A 19,593-nucleotide genomic window follows, 5' to 3' on the forward strand; every position below is an offset into this window, starting at 1 on the left:
AGCACCTTCTCTCAGCCCGAGAGCACCGGGCGCCAGGGTGTCTCAGACTGCCTCCTCCTGGCTTAGCAACTCAGATGGCTTCTCCAGGAGCTCCTGTCGGAGAAGCCCCAGGGCACTAGGTCACCTACCGGCCAGTCACAGGGAGGGGAGATGGGGCTTCTCTGGCTGGTCAGGCGCAGGCTCCTTGCTGATGCTCTGCTGGACTAGGGTCGCCTCCCAAACCCCCCAGCATGGGCTCCCCACGGGAAGGAGAGGGAGTATTGCCAGCAGAAGCAGAGAGCAGATGCCGAAGAAGCAAAATAGCAGATGTCCACTACGCTTATGGATGGAAAAAGCACTTTGCAGGGTGTGATACCCGGGCCAAAAGCAGTAACGGAGGGCCACTTGGTGACACACGCAGATGGTAAACAGTTTCCCCTGCTCCCCTGGACCGCGCAAACTCAGGTGGACACTTTGAATGATGCTTTGTTTCCTAAAGATAAGCACCTTTCGTGTGTCTATTCTTCAGGAGGATCTTTGTCTTCATAAATGGTTTTCTTTCAGGAAGAGGCTGTGTTCCTTGTCTGTCTTCTTCGGATCTCTCGGGCTTTTCCTTCTCTGCTTTTCCTCGTTCCTGGGTATCTTCTTTATCGCACATGTCAGGTATTAATAATCTGCTAGAAAATACAGAAATGTCGTCTCTCCACGGTGTTTCCTATTTTTTTCTCTCTTTCCTCTCCCCTCCCCAGTCGGAAGTAACTCATTAAAATCCTAGCACTTCCCCTCGGGACCTCTGATTCCTTTACCCATTTCGACCTCAGACGGAGGCATTTGGGGATGTATTTTCAACATGCATTCATTTGGCAAGTATGAGCTGCGTACCTGCTAGTACGCAGTCCTGGGTTTGCATTCGAGAGACGGTATTTTTTTAAAAATCTCCCCTTCTCCGTCCTGGAGTAGCCTGTGAGAAGGAGATGTGCTTTATCTTTCCACCTCCGTGATGCTCAGCTTCATTTTAACATTGTTCCTGCCACTGTCATTGTCACATGAGCGTGCCGAACTTCGGCTTAGCGTTGACAGTATTCCAGACAGCGTGCTGGCTTTTTATGCATATTCGTTCTCCTTTCAAACATTCTCCAAGGCTGGACTCCCTGGTAGCTCAGCAGCTTAAGGATCCAGCATTGTCACTGCGGTGGTGTGCGCTAGATCCCTGCCTTGGGAACTTCCAAAGGCCGTGGGCTTAGCCAGAAAAACCCTAAAGGTACATACCGCTGTCCCCGTTTTACAGATGGGGACAGCAAGGGCCAGTGGCACTGCATGTTGCCTGATGTCACGCAACCTGGCCTCGAACCCAGGTCCGACAGCTTCCAGCGTCTGTTCTGTCTCCAGCCAGACAGACTACTCCATAAATAGAGCCGTGGACGTGGGCTGCTTTTTCTGTGAAGGTCAAGCTTCTGGTATGCCGCCTCGCACCTGTGCACGCAGGCTGGATGGAGTCCGACGGCGAATCCTGTCATGGGCATGAATCTTCACCCTCTCCTCTCGTGACACTTCGCAGACATCCGTTTGTCCCCAGCCCCTGCGTCTACAGGTTCAAATACATCTTGAAGGGTGACAGGCCTTGGTTTTTTCATTGACGAGACTGGGAGGCTTGTTGCAGACCAGGGATGTCTCATAGAACCTTCTACAAGGATGAAAACATTCTTTTTCCCTGTCGTCCAGTACAGTGGCCAGTAGCCACATGTGGCTATTGAGTACTTGAACTGTGGCAGATGTAGCTGGGGAACTGAAGTTTAATTTTCTAAAATTTTAGTTTTCCACACAAAGGAAAGTCATGGCCTCGGAGAATAGACTTGCGGTTGCCTGGGGGCGGGGGAGGGAGTGGGCTGCATGGGGAACTTGGGGTTAACAGATGCAGACTGTGGCCTTTGGAACGGATTAGCAATGAGCTCCTGCTGTGTAGCACTGGGAACAATGCCTAGTTACATATGACGGAGCATGATAATGGGAGAAAAAAGCATGCATACGTGTGTGTGTGACTGGGTCCCCGTGTTGTACAGTGGGGAAAAAATTGTGTTGGGGAAATAAGAATAAAAAAAAATTTAGTTTCCATTTGAATGGCCACTTATACCAAATAGCTCCCACACTGGACCTTGGAAACCAAGAATAATCTTTACCATTCTTTTCACTGCTGAGCCTGTACATATTATTGGGTTGCAAACAGTAATTTTTTTTTTTTTTTGTCTTTTTGCCATTTCTTGGGCCACCCCCGCGGCATATGGAGGTTCTCAGGCTAGGGGTTGAATCGGAGCTGTAGCCACCGGCCTACACCAGAGCCACAGCAACGCGGGATCCGAGCCGCGTCTGCGACCTACACCACAGCTCACGGCAACGCTGGATCCTTAACCCACTGAGCAAGGCCAGGGATCAAACCCACAACCTCATGGTTCCTAGTCGGATTCGTTAACCACTGCGCCACGACGGGAACTCTGCAAACAGTATTTTTTTTAATGAAATGGCATGAAGCATTGAAATGGGAGGGAATAGAAAAAGAAAAGAAAATATTGCTTCGTATTATGTGTACTGAGTGTTTAGTTTGTGAAATGCTTGTGTCACATGGCTGTGTACTGGGTCATTGTGCAAAATTATTTCTTCCAGTGGGTCATGGTCAAAAAAAGTTGGAAACCTCTGTCCCCCAAGTGACGTCACTAAGACCTTGGCAGGGACCCGCTGGCACGGCGCTCCCTCGGCCTGCCTGAAGCCCTGCGAGGCCTCCTTTCAGGCCTGTTCCCTGCTTCCAGACGCTGCTGCGGGCCTGGGGCGAGCACGTGCCGTCCCCTGACGGTAATCGGAAGTGACTGGGGTCATCTATCCGTCTGGAGGCAGAAATCCCGAACGGGTGGCCCAGGCAGACTCCGGCTCCCACAGACAGGCCCCGTGGGACGTCGATGTGCTTTTGCAGGACGGAAATCCGCGGGGGCCGCAGCTTCCGCCCCTTCTGGAGGCCCGGTCTCTCGGATCGGGTCCCCTGGGGTGGGCGTCTCACCGACTTCACCTGCCTGGCCCCCGAAGGTACTTGCGTTGCAACTGTGTGAATAGGTGTAGACGACTGGATCTGAAGGGAAACCGCGAGACGACAGAACGCAGCCTTTCCGCTTGATGGAGGGACAGTGACCGGAGACGGGCGGTGCCCTGCCCGAGGCCTCACCGAAAGTCGGTGCTAAGCAGCAGGACCTTGTTGGTATCCATTCCGTGTGTAACAGTTTGCCCCGCTACCCCCAGACTCCCAATCCATCCCTCCCCTGCATAACCTCTGGATCTGTTTCTGTTTCGTAGATAAGTTCACCTGTGTCATAAATTTTAGATTCCACATGCGTAGTATTATATGGCATTTGTCTTGCTTTCCATGGCTTCACTTAGCATGACATCCATGTGGCTGCACGTGGCATCACTTCATTCTTTTTTAGGACCGCGCAGTATTCCGTTGTATATGTGTATTACTTGTTCTTTATCCATTCATCTGCTGATGGACTTTTGTTTCCGTGTCTCAGCTATTGTGAATAGTGCTGCAGTGAACACAGGGGCGGTATGTGTCTTTTCAAATTAGAGTTTTCTCCAGATGGACGCCCAGGAGCAGGACTGCAGAATCACAGGGTAGCTCTAGTTCTAGTTCTCCTGGGGAACCTTCACACTGTTTTCTGTGGCGGCAGCACCAGTTTCCATCCCATCACAGTGTGAGAGGTTCCCTTTTCTCCACACCCTCCCCAGCATTCGTTATTGGTAGGCTTTGGATGATGGTCACTCTGGCTGGTATGAGGTGGTACCTCACTGTGGTATTGATTGGCATTTCTCTAATAATTAGTGATGCCGAGCATCTTTTCCTGTGCCTTTCGTCCACCTGCATGTCTTCTTTGGAGAAATGTCTATTTGCCCACTTTTTGATTGGCTTGTTTAGTTTGTTGTTATTGAGTTGTATGAGCTGTTTGTATATTTTGCAGATTAAGCCCTTGTCGGTTGCTTCATTTGCAAATACTTCCTCCCAGTTTGTAGGTGGTCTTTGATTTCGTTTATGGTTTCCTTTGCTGTGCATAAGCTTGGAAGTTTAATCAGGTCCCACTGGTTTCTGCTTTTACTTCTGTTGCCTTGGGAGACCCGTCTCGGAAAACAGTGTTAGGGTTTATGTTAGAGAATGTTCTGCCCATAGTCTCTTCTAAAAGTTGGATGGTGTCATGTCTTATGTTTAGATCTTTAAGCCCTTTTGAGTTTGCTTTTGTGGATGATGTGAGGGTGTGTTCTGAGTTCATTGACTTGCATGCAGCTGTCCAACTTTCCCAGCATCACTTGCTGAAGAGACTGTCTTTTTCCCCCATTGCATATTCTTGCCTCCTTTGTCAAAGAGGAATTGACCATAGACGTGTGGGTTTATTTCTGGGCTCTCTATTCTGACCCATTGATCCATTGTGCCAATACCACTCTGGTCTGATTACTGTAGCTTTGTAGTATAGTCTGAAGTCTAGGAGGGTTATGCCTCCTGCTTTGTTCTTTGTCCTCAGGATTGTTTTGGCAATTCTGTGTCTCTTATGGCTCCGTGTAAATTTAGGATTATTTGTTCTTGTTCTGTGAAGAATGCCATGGGTAATTCGACAGGGATCACATTAAACCTGTGGATTGCTGTGGGTGGTGTGGCCATTTTGACAATATTAATTCTCCCAATCCAAGAGCATGGGATACCTTTCCATTTCTTTAAATCATCTTCCATTTCCTTTGTTAATGTTTTGTAGTTCTCAGCATATGTCTTCTACCTCCTGGATCAGGTTTATTCCTCAGTATTTGTGTGTGTGTGATTTTAAAAGGGATTTTTTTTTTTTTTTGCAAAAATTCCCTTTCTGATATTTCATTGTTAGTGTAAAGAAATGCAGCTGGTTTCTGTATGTTCATCTTGTGTCCTGCTATCTTGCTGACTTCATTTAGTAGTTCCAGTAGTTGTTTTGTGTTTTTATGGCTGCACCTGCAGCATATGGAAGTTCTGGGCTGGAGACTGAATCCAAGCCACAGCTGCGACCTATGCCATAGCTGCGGCAATGCTGGATTCTTTAACTCACTGTGCCGGGCTGGGGACTGATCCCAGGCCTCTGAAGCAACCCAAGCTGCTACAGTCAGATTCTTAACCCACTCTACCACAGTGGGAACTCCGGTTCTAGTCATTTTTGTGTGGATTCTGTAGAATTTTCTATACATATAGTATCATGTCATCAATCTTAAAGTGTTTGATTGAATTCAATCAGAAGTATACAGTTTTGGGGGGTTTCCAATAACATTAATATAGAAAGAAATGAAAAATTAATTCTGTGCCATTGTACCTGAGCCAACTTTCTGAAGTTGCCAAGCGAGTAACAAGGAAGCAGTTCCCATTTTTTCGAGTAAGTTCCCTAACAGGTGAGAAACACCTCAGTCCTTTTGAGGACTGCAGGAGCCTCCTGGCTTGTCCCGGGGAAGGCCGTCTGGGCCTGGCCTGGATCCTCCCCGCTGTAGCTGCAGCAGCTGTCAGGCCAAGAGCATGCAGTCCTGACACGTGTTCTGACAACACGTTGCTGAAGATGGCAGCATGAGCCATGTTGCCAGCTTCACACTGTGACCATGGAACATGCCAATGAGCCTGGCAGAGGGCGGCTGTGGAGAAGTTTCTGTTGCAGCAAAGGTTTTACAGTAACCTCTAGGAGTGACAGACTGTTTTACTGACCTGCTGATATGGGAAACTCTGGCCAGGCCAGGGCCATCTGTGAGATCCCCAGGGGGCTCCTGCCTCTGCTCTGCCACAGCTGCTGGCACCTGCAGAGCCAGCCTCTCTCAGGGCACCCGAATGCACACCTGTCAGGCCGTACCTGCCCACACCTGGGAAGCTGCTCAAGGCAGACATCCCCAGTCCGGGGGTAGCAGTTACAGCTTCCTCATCATCTACCAGATGCTGAATTACCCCTCCCGGTTTGCTGGTTCCTGGTCTGTACTCTAGTGCCTTCCATCATGATTCTTAAATCTTTGTAAAATTGACATATACATATAATTTAAAAAAATCATTTGAGTAACAGGTGATTACTATTGAAGGAAAAAATTAGATACCCTTTTTAGCCTCCCCAAACCCACTTCTTCCCCAGAGGTAGCCACTCTTGGCTCTTTTGCATGGCAGGCAGGATGGCTTAGTGGCGAGAACATAGGTTCTGGGGTCAGGATGCCTGGGTTCAGATCCTGCCTCTGCCACTTACTAACTGCATGACCTTGAACAGATGACTTCAGCTTTGTGGGCCTCTCTTTCCTCATCTATAAAATAAAACACTCAAGGAGATGACATATGTAAATTGCTGAGCAAAATTCCTAACAGAGTAACCGCTTCCTAAATATTCTCTATTATAAGACCTCTCCTTATGCATTTCCTCTTCCCATTTCTTCATGCACGCCCTCCATTCCAGACTCCCTCCTGTGCTTCTGCATCTTGAAACGCTGGCCCACCTGTTGTACCGTCACCCTTCAGCTCCAGGTTGGGCTCCAGGTATTCTCAGGAGGGACATAGATGGAATGACACAATGAAATGGCACGTGCATGACCCTAACGGGGTTACCAAAAGCAGCCCTCACAGTCTCCCCATCAGAGTTTTCAGAAAACAAATTACTCACTTTCTCCAAGTATCCACACACGACAAGCACGCTAACTCCCCCACCCCCCGGAAGCAGCAGATGTGCCCGAAATACCGCGCCCTGGGAGACCATAGATCATTGCCGCCCATTTCCACAACAGGAAACACCCAACTCACACATTCCTCTGCAGGATTTATCAAAAGCATGTCAGCCACCCACCTCTGCAGCTCAGAGAAACCCAAAAACAGAGCTCAGAGGTGGGGGAGGAGAAAGGCTGCTCAAGGTGGAAAGGGCTACAGTCCAGGGCTTTCTTCTTAGCAGTCAGCAGGGAGGGAGAACTCGAAAACCTTCACCCAAGGTGGACTGGCCCAAAAACGGATTCGACAGTGTCCAAGCAAAGTGGACGGGCTGGCGGGGGAAGTGACTTGGAAGGAATTCCTGCATCGAGTAGGAGGCTGGGGGTGCCTAGCTTGGAAGAGCCTTTAATGCTGTTGCTTATCCTTAGGGAGCCCAAGTTTCAGGTCCGGCAGTAGAACATCCTTCTCTGTCATGTAGGTAGTTTCATGCTCCCAAGTCACCGGATCACTCCCACGCTTAAAATGAGCAGACCGAGACCGGTACCAGGCCATCTGGCCAAAGTCACGCCGCCAGCGAGCGACTGGCAGGGCAGGGGCACAAACAACGTCCACACCCTTAACCTCTGTGCTGTGAGCCTCTTCGCACCCTTCCAGCGCAGGGTCCCCGTCCCTGTGGTCTTGCCTCGGGGGACAGGACCATTGCCACGCATTCGGGTTCACCACCAACGGCAAACCTGAGGGCCCTGATCCCGATGACCAGACGGCACCCCAACCTTACAGGCGGGGCTGGACCCTCACTCGAGCCCCCTCCAGGCCCTCGCGGGGACCCGTGAGCTCAGCGAGGGTGCTTTGGAAGCCAGCGCGACGCTGCTGCCCCTGGGGCGTTCCTGGGCCCTGGGCTCTTGCGAGCTCAGTGCTGGTCTGGTTGATTCTCTGCTTGATGTTTCAGTGTTCAGCCAGGAGCTGCTCTGTTTGTATTACACTTCCAGCCAATTATTCACAGTTGTGACACTGTCTCCGTGTCAGCTTTGTCACTCTTTTAATTATGCCCCAGCATGGCATAGGTGCTTCTACTTTTAAAGACTGTTTTAAACATACATAGTCCCTTAGGCCGTGGGAACATTTTCGTCTGTAAGGCCAAGCGGCCAAGTGACCCTTGGGGGCGGGGGGCGGGGGGAGACGCTCCCGCAGGCCCCACATCAGCAAAGGGTGTAACCGGGGGTTGTGGCGTCGATGAGAAAGAAATCGTGCCACTATTGGCTTTTAAGAGAGACGAATAAATCCCATCACATAGAGTGCGGTCTAGTTTAGAAGCAGGACCAGCTGATGGAGAAGAGAAGGCTGGAGGGAAAGACAGAGGCACAGAAATGACAGATGGACGCACGGAGCGAAGCAGCTGTGCCTTGGAGGCAGTTTGATGAATCGTTCTGCCCAGTGTCCTCAGAGACTAAGAAGGGAGCTGAGACCAGAGAAGTTGCAGGATGTGCCAGAGATTTTAAAACTTGGTGACCGGGGAGAGGGGACTGGAACCCAGGGTACCCCCAGCCCTGCGAGATGAGGGACGGGGTGGGGGGAGAGGGGGCGCCGGGAGGAGGCGCCGATGCCGCTTTGCTTTGGGCTGCGTTCAGCTCCGAGCGCCTCTCCGCGTCCCAGGGGCCCGCCCCTCCCTTTCCAGCGCGCTGTTTTGCTCCAGCAATTTTTTAATGACCTTGGTAGCATTTGGGGAAGAGTTTTCTTGCAAAGTTAGTCATGGAACTAAGATCTGTCTTCTCACAGAACACTAAGGATTTGCTAAAGCGTATTGAAGAGCGCTCAGTGTCTCAGTTCCTTCATTTTTAATCTCACAGGCTTGGCTCATCTGATTTTCTGTCTTAAAAACTTATGCTGAAAGCCATTGCCAACTGATTTTCTTTCTTTTTTTTTCTTGGAAAAATTAAGATTATTCTCTTACAGTACCTGAAAAATTGTGCCTTAAAAAAAAATCAGTATTTATTTCACTGCTCAGAACCTTTTGTTTCCAGTCCAAATTCAGGATGCGTGACTGTGTGTGTGACTGGTTCTTACTGCAAATGATTTTTTTAAATACAAGGAATAACTTATCCTAATTAACTCCCAAATTAACTTGTACGCGTTGTTTAGGATAACAGTAAATAAAAATAGGATGCAACCCAAGTTTCATTTCTTGTCCCCCATTCTCAGTGCCTGGTGTTCTGTTTGTGAAACCATCAGGCTGTCGTGTCCAGGATGGCAGCCGTTAGTCATATGTGCTATTTCTGTGTCAATTTATAGTAATTAAGATTAAGTACAGTTAAAAATGCAGTACCTCAGTCACACTTGCCACATTTCGAGAACCCAGTAGCCGCGTTTGGGTGGTGGTTTGTCCACTGGTTAGTGTGGATACAGACCCTCTCCGTATCTCAGAAAATTCTATCGGACCTCACCACGTAAGGACTAGTCACTGCACCTGTCTCTCCTCGGTCTCTATCGGCCAAATCACATCAGACAGAAGCCAGAGAGTCCAAACGTCTCGACTTGGTAACCCCGTGGGTTATTTCACCAGTGAGAAGGGCTAATGTCCTTTGAGGCTCGTGGCTCAGGTTGTGGCTCACGTGGAGGCCGGTGGCTCTCACACACTGCTGTGAAGGTGAGGCAGTTCCAACACTTGATGTGTAAGTCCATTTGGAATTCAAAAGATGTTTGCCTGTAAGATGAATGTCACAGATCGCATGACTGAACTTTAGTGCTTTCTGAGACAGAAATGAATGGAAATAATAACCAGCAGAAAATTAACAATAAAATTGTAGAGCTGCAGAGGCTATGATAGATTGAAGGGAAGAAGTGATGCCCCCCTCCCCAAAGAACCCCACACAGAATGAGGCTAGAGTAAGTTGCTGACTTAGGAAGAATACAGCATCGTACCGGAAGTGAGGCGGTGGCCGGGCAGGGGCAGGTGTGGAGCTGCGCATCTCAGGAGCGCCTCCGGTGACCCGCGAGTGGCTCTTGGAAGGAAAGATCCTCCCGTCTGTGAGCTCAAACCACGCCACACGGCTGCCCTTTTGTAATCCCAGCGGATGACAGCGATCGGGAAGAACTCACACCAGTGGCGCACGCATTTCTGTTTGGGGCTGTTTCTAAACAACAGACATTCCTGGACTCAGGTCACGTCAGCATCACCTGCGCAGCGCCTCCTCCTGCAGGAAGCGGTAGTGAGGCTGGAAGCCCGTGGGTAACTCTGCCCAGAAGGCCCATGTTCCCACCCGTCGCCTCACTCTGAGTCTCTGCCTTTTCACCTGAATGAGTCCAAGATTGAGTTCTGACCGAAGACCAGCTCCCCAGAAACATCAACGCATGAAAAAATGGCATCGATCCTGGAGGCTGGCTCTTGGGCCGTGAGGCAGGATGCGTTAGAAGAGGCAGACGAAAGTGGGTGCAGGGATTCTGGAGGGCCTCTGGGATGCTGGCGAGAGCCCTCATCGTTGGTGATTAGACGGTTGGTTCTTCGTTTGTGTTTGGACCCAGAGCTCACGTACCCTCCGCAGCAGGAGGTCATGACACTGCTCGAGGAGCAGAATCTACATTTTTCTCCCAAATGGGGAGGGAGACGGGAAAGCGGAATCTTTTCCAGGGGACGTGGAGCGGGAATCAGAACAAGAGATGGGACTAGAGAGAACGTCCGTGGCCATTCTGGGCGCGGGGAAGGGCTGCTCGAGCTCTGGGGAGGATGCGTGGGGTGCGATTCGAGGGTAGCACTGGGTACATTCGTGGCGCGCTCTTCCCGCACTTTTCAAAGTGCTTGACACGTATTCACCCATTGCCTGAGTTCGTGGTTTCGTTAACTGGCTAACTCATTCAACGCTTGTCTGAAATTTAAGATAGAAACAAAAGGAGTTAGTTACCTAAGGGACAGGAAGCCCTTGCGAGGAAGACCGTCTGAGAAATGTTAGTCTCCCACCGCAGACAGCAGAGGCGGGAGCAGCAGCAACTTCGGGGCCAAGCAGCCAGCTGTTGGCCCAACAGTGCACTTAGGATTTAAGGTGCGAGAGGTAATTGAAGTCCTGCTTTCCTGTTGTGTGTCTGTAAAAGGAGGGGAGAGGACGCCATCATTGACGGGGATCATCTTTGAGAATCCGACGAAAGCTGTAGGATAATGTACCTAACACCACATCGTGTATGTCATTGGAGAAAAGTGTTCGATCCCAGGCGTATCCGTCAGGACGTGCTGGAGGATACGGGCAACGGCCGTTCCTCTGTGCTCCTGATAGACGTTCATCCTGGGTTAGCTGAGATCTCTGCCCTGGGGCTCCACAGCCCGGGATCCAAGCTGATGCCCTGCACACCGTCGGGGGGAATCACTGGGTACTGGGTTATGGGAAAGGCAGGATGGCAGATCCCATCCTGGCTCTTGTGGCTTCCAGTTGGAAGTGACACACAATGTCCATTCACGTTTCGTCACCAAGCAAGACACCACGTGCCATCCTTATGTGCCAAGAATCAAAGGCTCAAGTTTCAGTGAACAGACATAATAACTACCACACAAGGTCAAGAACCCTTGAAGTAGGTGAGCTCTAGGTTCCTTGCAGTTCACGTTTCTATGGCTTCTTCCAAGTTCAGCCAGTAAGTCTGCATGTCTAAATGATAGACTCTATTTCCCCCGCCCCAGTCGAGGGGTCATCTTTATAGCTAGGAGCAGAGTGTGCCTTCTCCTAATGGGGTAGGAGCGGGAGCCTGTGGACCATCGCTTCAGCCTTGGGTGAGAGTTGAGGAAGCGGGCGATTCCCTCCCCAGGACCCCCAGGGGCTCCCTCCGGGGGAGAAGATTGGGTTTCTCACTGGCAGAGTCCGCTCAGCAGTTGGTACAGAATGAGGTTGGACCCGACAGCTGTTAATATCCCTTGCAATCCTGAAATTTTATGTTCTGGGCCAGTGCCTACTGTTATTAAATACGAAGTGGCCAAACTTTGGAATGCCAAGCAATGTGTATTTCAGGGAAAGAACTGCAGCAAAGTCGCCATGAGATGGTCTCAGCGCGTGATCCATCAGTAGCCCCAAAAGGCTCGTCTGGGGCCATGGCTGACCACAGCACGGCTGCCCGCAGCGACTTGAGCCCGTCCTGATCTCTGCCAGCCCCTTTTTCTTAATGATGCAGGTTTGGTATTTTCTCAGCGTGCTGTGTAGAGGCAGCCGCAGATGTGTCACCTCAGCGACCTCCGTCCAGGGCACCTGCTTTCATGCCTCTTTCATAGAAAGCTGGCCACCATTGACCCCTCTCCCTCTAGAGGTGTGAAAACTGTGCTCTCTCTGGAGAGAGGAGCTACAGCTTGCTCAACAAAAAGGCTGGAGACACAGCACCCATTTCCCTGAGACCCGCAAGTCAGTGGCGAGACCCAGACTCCCTTGGTTTGGGACCTGGTATTGGTCCAGAGATCTCCCAAGAAGTCCGATCTCTGGATCGTTTACCGTGAAATGCTCTTCTTTTTTATTTTTCCTCCTTCATGACTTTGGCCCCTGTTACTGCCAGAACAGGCGACGCTCACTCACGAGTCTCTGCATCCCTCAGGGCATTTGCGGACGCATCTCTTAATGCCGCTCACTTGCGAATGATGGCTTGGCTTGGCATATTCAGCCTGATGATGCATTGAGGGTGCTTGGCTCATCAGTCCCACCCGTTTTGCTCTTTCTGCCAGTTACGATTGTAAGGTCTTGCGGCAGACGTGAAAGCATGAGGCCCTCATCTCTTGGTCTCTTTCTACAGTTCCTTACCAGCAGAACCCTTACGCTCCCCGGGGCGGCTCCAGTGTCATCCAGTGCTACCGATGCGGAGACACCTGCAAAGGGGAGGTGGTTCGTGTCCACAACAACCACTTCCACATCCGATGCTTCACCTGTCAAGGTAGGAGGCTCCAGTTCCCAACACCCTTCTCAGGTTCCTGGCCACATGCTCACCCCAGGTCAGGCCGTGGGGCAGAGGCAGAACAAACACAGGCGGTCACGACAGATACCTCTAAGGGCCGACAGAGACCCTCCTTGGGCTGGTTACGAGAATTCTCCCTTAAGCGCTGTGGCGTGAAGAAGGAGGCAGAGTGAGCACTGAGTTGGGGTCCGGGGAGGTGGGGGCAGAAGGAGGCCCGGTGACCCTGGAGTGGACGCGCTGACCCAGGTAGAAAAAGGCAGTCCGGCGGGCCACGTCACATGTCTGAGAAGGCTCCTGGCTTGTGCCCAGAAGTCAGTTTGAGAGCCAATGAAAGAGCAAGCTGTGGTGGTTAAAATTTGTCATAGTTTGGAGCTGAGTCTAACAGTTGTCAAAGTTTAGGTTTAACAAGAGAGAGGGTACATCTTAATCAGTAAGGTTTGTCACTTGGGAGCGGATGGGCGTTGGGTCACCCCTGAGGGTGACAGCCATTTAGATGGCTAATTTAGAGAACCCTCGACTCAGCCGAGCCAAGCATCCCCAAAGAAGCAGGCTCACTAGGAGCAAGAGGGACTCGGACTCGGCTGAAGGGGCCTGGCGAGCACTCCGGGGGGAGGGCAGGGGGACACTCCCTCCCCCAGTGTCCCTGACTGAAGCCACTCCAGGCTCCACTTCTTGAACTTTTCATCCAGGCTTCCTGTTCCACAGAGCAGCCGTCCTGATGTAGCCACGCTAAACCCATCCTGTCCTGTGGGTTTGAAAAATGACCCCAAACCTGTAACTTCCACATGTTGGTTCTGGGTTTGTCCTCGTGAGGGTTGATGAGCTGTTGGGATGCTTTTCCCTGTGGCTGCCCTTCAGGCACTTGTAGCCAGGTCTGTCCCGTACCCAGTTTATGGCAGGTCCTTAAACCGGGGTACCATCTGAAGTGGTGCCAGCTCGTGTCACCGCCCCGGGGTCGTCTTCCTGCTCCTTTCTGGTTCGTCACTATCATTCCTAAAGCATAATGCCCAGGACAGACCGCAGCTCTCAAGGTCTGCCAAATACAGCAAGGACCACGTGTCTTTAACGTGACCGATGCGGAATTAACTTCCCGAAGAGCCAGTTCGCGCCATCGATGTCTGCTGAATCGAAGGCCGCTTGAAACCCCCAGATCTTTTTATTTAGTACGTGTTCCACCCTCAGCCTCGTGTATCCGATCGAATCCCTCTGCCATGGCGGGAGGCCCCAGATTTCTTTCCTCGAGATCTGACTGGGCTCTGCACCGAGCAAGTCAGTCCCAGGGCCGTCTTCCCTCCTGGGTTTACGCGTGTGTTTTCATTGCGCAGCTGGCCTTTTACGCTAAGAGTTGTCAGGACCTCTCGTGCACATTGACCCGCGAGAACACCCTGGGGACTGGCCGTTGTACATCCGCCCAGGTTGAGACAGAATGAAGAGGAATGACCAGAAAAGGATACGTAGGTTTGAGCTGTGACTCCGCCGTTGTATTCTTAGGAGATTGGATTTTTTTTTTTTTTTTTTTTTTTTTTTTTTTTTTTACCTTTTGCTTTAAGCCAACATTGAACAGTTGAGAACCATCTTGTGTTCGGCTCACGGTTCTCCGGCTTGGCTGGGCAGCGCTTCCCATCGCTGCTGGCGCTCTCCTCTCTGCGTGCCTCTTGGTGATGATGTGGTCAGCCGGCAGTGTTTGGCAGGCCGCTGACCTGAGTGCCTCCATATGGCTTCTCATCCTCCGGGGCCGCGGCTTGGCCTCATGATGGTCTCAGGGTCCCGTGCAGCCAGGGAGCAGGTGTCCGTGGCGAGACCTTTGCAAGCCGCAGCTTGTGTTTGCTTGTTGATGTCCCCTTTGCCACAGCAAGTCAGACGACCACCGCAGAGTCAAGAGGGTGGAGAGATAAACCTTGCCTTTTGTGAGAGGATCTGCAGCATCGGATTCAAGGGTGTGATACAGAGAAAGGAAGAATTGGGCCATTTTGACAGTCTGCCACAGGAAGGTCATAGAAATTCTTTTAAAGGAGATTTTAAGAACTTTGACTCTTATTTTTCTGAATATTTTCAGTGGCAGTTCGCTTAGAGAGGATTTTTGTTTCCAGCAGTAACCAATATAGACATTCGTTACCCTAAATAGCCTTCTCATTTGAAAAATCTAAAATCTCTATGAATTTCTTTTACAAGGCTTTTAAAGTGCACTGCTGTGCTGATATGAAAGGAAGGAATCTGCAGAGGTGAAAACTAAAAGCAGAAATCCTAGTGTGAACAAATGCTGGATTTAAGCCTCGTGGTTTCTGCTAAACCTTGAAAACCTTGAGCGTTTATTTGACAGCTGTGTGGACCCTGGAAAAGAGGCATCAAAGCCTAGACCCTGACCAAAGTAGGCTTCTAACAGGAGACCTCAGCGCAAAGCTGGGATTTCTCCCTGCAAAAAGCTTATTCTTGGGAGTTCCCATCGTGGCGCAGTGGTAATGAACCTAACTGGTATCCATGAAGATGCAGGTTCAATCCCTGGCCTTGCTTGGTGAGGTAAGGATCTGGCGTGGCTGTGGTGTGGGTCGAAAATTCAGCTCGGATCTGGCGTGGCCGTGAGCTGTGGTGTGGGTCGAAGATTCAGCTCGGATCTGGCGTAGCTGTGGCTGTGGTGTAGGTGGGCAGCTACAGCTCCAGTTCAACCCCTGGCCTGGGAACTTCCATATGCCTCTGGTACAGCCCTAAAAAAGCAAAAGCAAAAAAAAAAAAAAAAAAATCTTTAAGCTTATTTTCCACGTGTATGGACAGGTAAGAAGAAACCTGGAGAAGGAAAGAGCACAGAAACTTGCCTGCACCGACTTTGGCACTGCTTAGAAGAGAGTGAAACACGTATCAAAATGTTTATCCATAACCCATCCTTTACATGGATTCGCACTCTCTTTTCAGGCTCTGAAAAACGTAAAATGGAATTTGAAAAAAAGTGGCCCCACACTTGGCAAATGATAATCCTCTTTGGAAGAACTCAGCTTTATTGCAGACCTCAGAGAATTCCTACAGACAACATTATTAGTAAAATGAGTAACTCAGGCAAAAACACACCCGTCAGGGAGTTCCCATTGGGGCTCAATGGCTTAAGGACCCAACGGAGTCTCTTGGAGGATGCGTGTGCGATCCCTGCCGTTGCTCGGTGGGTTAAGCGTCTAGCATTGCCACAAGCTGCAGCATAGATGGCAGATGTTGCTCAGATTTGCTGTTGCCATGACTGTGGCGTAGGCCCCAGCTGCAGCAAGGGTTCCACCCCTAGTCCAAGAACTTCCATATGCTGCAGGTGTGGCTGTAAAAAGGAAAAAAAAGCAAACGGAGAGTAGAATAGTAGAATCGGAACCTCAAAGACTTCCAATTGGAATTTTCTGTTGTTATGTAATAACTACATGCAATACATTTAAACAAGAGAAGCCAGAAGAAAATGAGCAAAGAACACACTGTAATAAATAACAGCAAATTTGAAAAAGAAACAAATCTTGATGGATGGATCAAATCTTCCTAAAGAGAGAATTAATAAACTGTAAGATTTAGCAAAGAGAGAAGTATATATGTGTAGCCCAGAAATATAAGGAAGGGGTGAAAAATAAAAGAAGTTTGCAAGTGGAGAATATAGTGAGAAGCTTTGACGTATATCTAATCAGAATTCTAGAGAGATATAAAAAGGAACATGAGTAGGAGGACAATATTTGAAGAGATAACACCTGTGAATTGTGTGGAATTGTTGAAAGACACAAATCCTTGAATTTAGGAAACTAAATAAATCCCAGTGGAAAAATATAAAAAAAATCTACCTCTGCATGTCACAGCGAAATTTCAGCTCACCAAAACCACCCCCCAAAAAATCTTAAAAGCAGCCAGAGAGAAGCAATAGATCATCTACATATGAAAGGCAAATGAGCCAACAGCTGAAGTTTTAGTAGCAACAAGGAGATCTGAAAGCGGTAGAATAATAACTTTATGTACTCAGAGAAGTAACTGTAAATTTAGGGTTATGTATTCAGCAGACCTGTCTTTGAAGAACAAAGGCAAACTCAACAGCTAAGATCATCCTTAATGGTAAAAGACTGTCTAAATGTGAGATCAAACATCGGAGAACAGTGTCTGCTCTTCCCACTTCTAGTTGACATGGCCCTGCAGGTCCATGCTAGGTCCATGAAATCAAAGGCACCCAGATTTAAAAAGATGTAAGACTCTTTGTACATGACATGACAAATTCTAAGAAATGCACCAAAAAACTTAAAACTAACAACTTCAACAGGTTTCAAGATATAAGATCAATATACCAAAATCAGTTGCATTTCTATACATTTGCAATGAGCAATCTGAAGATAAGACTGCGAAGAGTTTGTTTATAATAACATCAAAATAAAATGAAAAATAAAACTACACAATAGTAAAGATCTAAGTAAATGAAAAAATATACCATGTTCATGGATCAGAAATCTTAATGTGGTTATGAAGGCAATGTTGTTCAGATCCATCTACAAACTGGATGCTGTCTTAGCTCAGGCTGCCATGACGTCATAACTCGGAGGGCGTGGCTTAAACAGCGGTAATGTATTTTCTCACAGGTCTAGAGGCTGGACGTCCAGGATCAAGGTGCCAGCATCGTTGGGTTCTGGAGCACTCAATTCCTGGCTGGCAGACGGCTGCCTGCTCTCTGTGTCTTCACATAGCAGAGAGCGAGCGAGGGCGACAGTGAGAATGAGCAAGCTTGCTGGTGTCTTTTCTAATAAGGGCACTAATCCCATAATGACGGTCCCATCCTTACGACCTCATCTAAGCCTGATTCTATCACATTAGGGCTTGGGGCTCCAGCTTATGAATATGGGGGAAGGGACTATTCGGTTCATGGCAAATGTAACTCCTATAAAATCTCCACTGACTTCTTTGCAGAAGTTGACACACTGATTGTAAAATGCATATGGAGGAGTTCCCAGTGTAGTTCACTGGGTTAAGAGCCCCATGTAGTATCCATGAGGATGCGATTTCAATCCATGGCCTCACTCAGTGGGTTAAGAACCTGGCATTGCTGCAAGCTGCAGTGTAGGCCACAGACCTGGCTCAGATCCGGCATCGCTGTGGCTGTGGCATAGGCCAGCAGCTGCAACTCCAGTTCAACCTGTAGCCTGGGAAATCTGTCTGCCACAGGTGTGGCTGTAAAGAAGAAAAAAGAAAAAAGGAAAAAAGAATGTGAAAAGTCAACATGCATAATGGGAGATAAAATTTGCAAATCATACCTTTGATGAAGAACTTGTAGCTAGACTATATAAAGAAGCCCTACAACTTAATTAGAAAAAGATAAATAACCCAATTTCAAGATGAGCAAAGATTATGAATAGACATTTCTCCGGAGAAGTTATATGTGCTCAATAAGCACATGAGCAAATGCTCAACATCCTCAGTCATCAATGAAATGTAAATACGGCCACAGTGAGATCTGCTTCACACCCGCTCCGGGGGCTGTGATCCAAAAAGATACTACAAGTGCTGGCAGGGCTGTGAAGGACCTGGAACCCTCACACGTTGCTGGTGGGGTGGAAACTGCGCAGCTCTTTGGAAAACAGTCTTGCAGCTCCTCTAGGGGCAAACGTAGAGTTACCATTTGACCTCCGCAAACGCAAATCCCACTCCAAACACATGCCCAAGAGAAATGAAGACATATGTTCATGCAGCAAGTTGTGTACAAATGTTCACAGCAGTATTTTTCATAAAGTCAAAAATTTGAAACAAATATCCATCACCCAGTAAATGAATAAGTACAGTGTGGTATAGCCACATAGTGGAATATCATTTGGCAAGAGAAAGGAACGAAATACCGAAATGTGCTCCATGTGGAGAAACCTAAAAACATAAGTGGCCCGTAAACATATAATCTGCTCAGTCTCATTAATAATCAAGGAAATAATTTTTTTTTCTTATGGCTGCACCTGCAGCATACAGAAGTTCCTGAGCCAGGGATCGAATCTAAGCCACATCTGCAACCTATGCTACAACTTGCAGCCACGCTGGGTCCTTAACCCAAGGAGTGAGCCCAGGATTTGAACCCACATCCTCACAAAGACAGCATCAGGTCCTTAACCCGCTGATCTGCAGTGGGAACTCCTGAGGAAACAAAATTTAAAATCACAATGAGATGCCATCTCACCTCCACCATGTTAACTAAATACAAGAAGTGGGGTGTCACCAGTGTCTGTGACAGTACAGATCAGTGAGAACTGCTTTTTGGAAAACGCTGAGGCGCCACATCGTAAACTCGAGAATGTTCCAAGCCTAGTTTCCATAAAGGAAAGAAAAGCCACCAGCAGCTCAGATGGCCTTCAGCAGTGGAGTGGATCGACTGTGACATAGACGACAGGATGCAGCACAGCCGTGACGGCGAAGTGCAGTCACATCGGTTACATGCATCGACGTGGTGGGTCTCAGGAACGTAACTGACACTCAGGATGGAGCCGTAGATTATACTGGAGAGGACATGTGACGTGATGGCACCAATACGACATCCAAACACAGGCAGAGCCAAGCAACACGTTGTTGCTGGACACCTCGAAGGTGGCAAAGCTGGGAAGAAAAGCAGGAGGGTGATCGGCTCACGACTGGGGACAAGGTGGGAAGGCGGCTCGGAGGGAGACGGGAACAGGCTTCCCAGGTGCTCGTCCTGTTCTGGGTCGAGGACTCGGCAGTGGGTACCTGGGAGAGTCTTTCCTTCCAGTTTACACTGCGCTTAGACACTTCCTGCATTTCCTGTGCAGAGCGAGCGTTCACATTTCAATGTTAAGGTGCTGAGGTCGCTCTCAGGGCCCTTCTAGAACACTTTGATTTTGAAATTCCATTAAACCGTCTCATTTGAAAAGTTGACAGGCAACAGAATTATATGACAGAATCCTAGGCTCTTGGATCTGGGTGTGTCTTCAGCTACCCCAGAGCCCCCTTCTCTTACAAGTGAGGCACCTGAGCTCCAGAGAGGCGAGGTCCCTTTTGCAAAGTCGAGG

At 49.1% G+C, this 19,593-nt stretch overlaps 1 protein-coding gene across 21 annotated transcripts in view; it reads left to right on the plus strand.

Annotated features, from left to right (window-relative positions):
• The window catches only part of ABLIM3 (actin binding LIM protein family member 3), a 163,030-nt gene that overhangs the window by 60,320 nt on the left and 83,117 nt on the right, over positions 1-19,593 (plus strand). For all 21 annotated transcript variants that reach the window (XM_021084998.1, XM_021084989.1, XM_021085003.1 and 18 more), the window contains one exon: positions 12,437-12,574. In XM_021084998.1, the coding sequence (XP_020940657.1) occupies positions 12,437-12,574 (138 nt within the window). The remainder of the gene's footprint in view (positions 1-12,436; positions 12,575-19,593) is intronic.

Source organism: Sus scrofa, chromosome 2, assembly GCF_000003025.6.
Source record: "Sus scrofa isolate TJ Tabasco breed Duroc chromosome 2, Sscrofa11.1, whole genome shotgun sequence".
Taxonomy (NCBI): Eukaryota; Metazoa; Chordata; class Mammalia; order Artiodactyla; family Suidae; genus Sus; species Sus scrofa.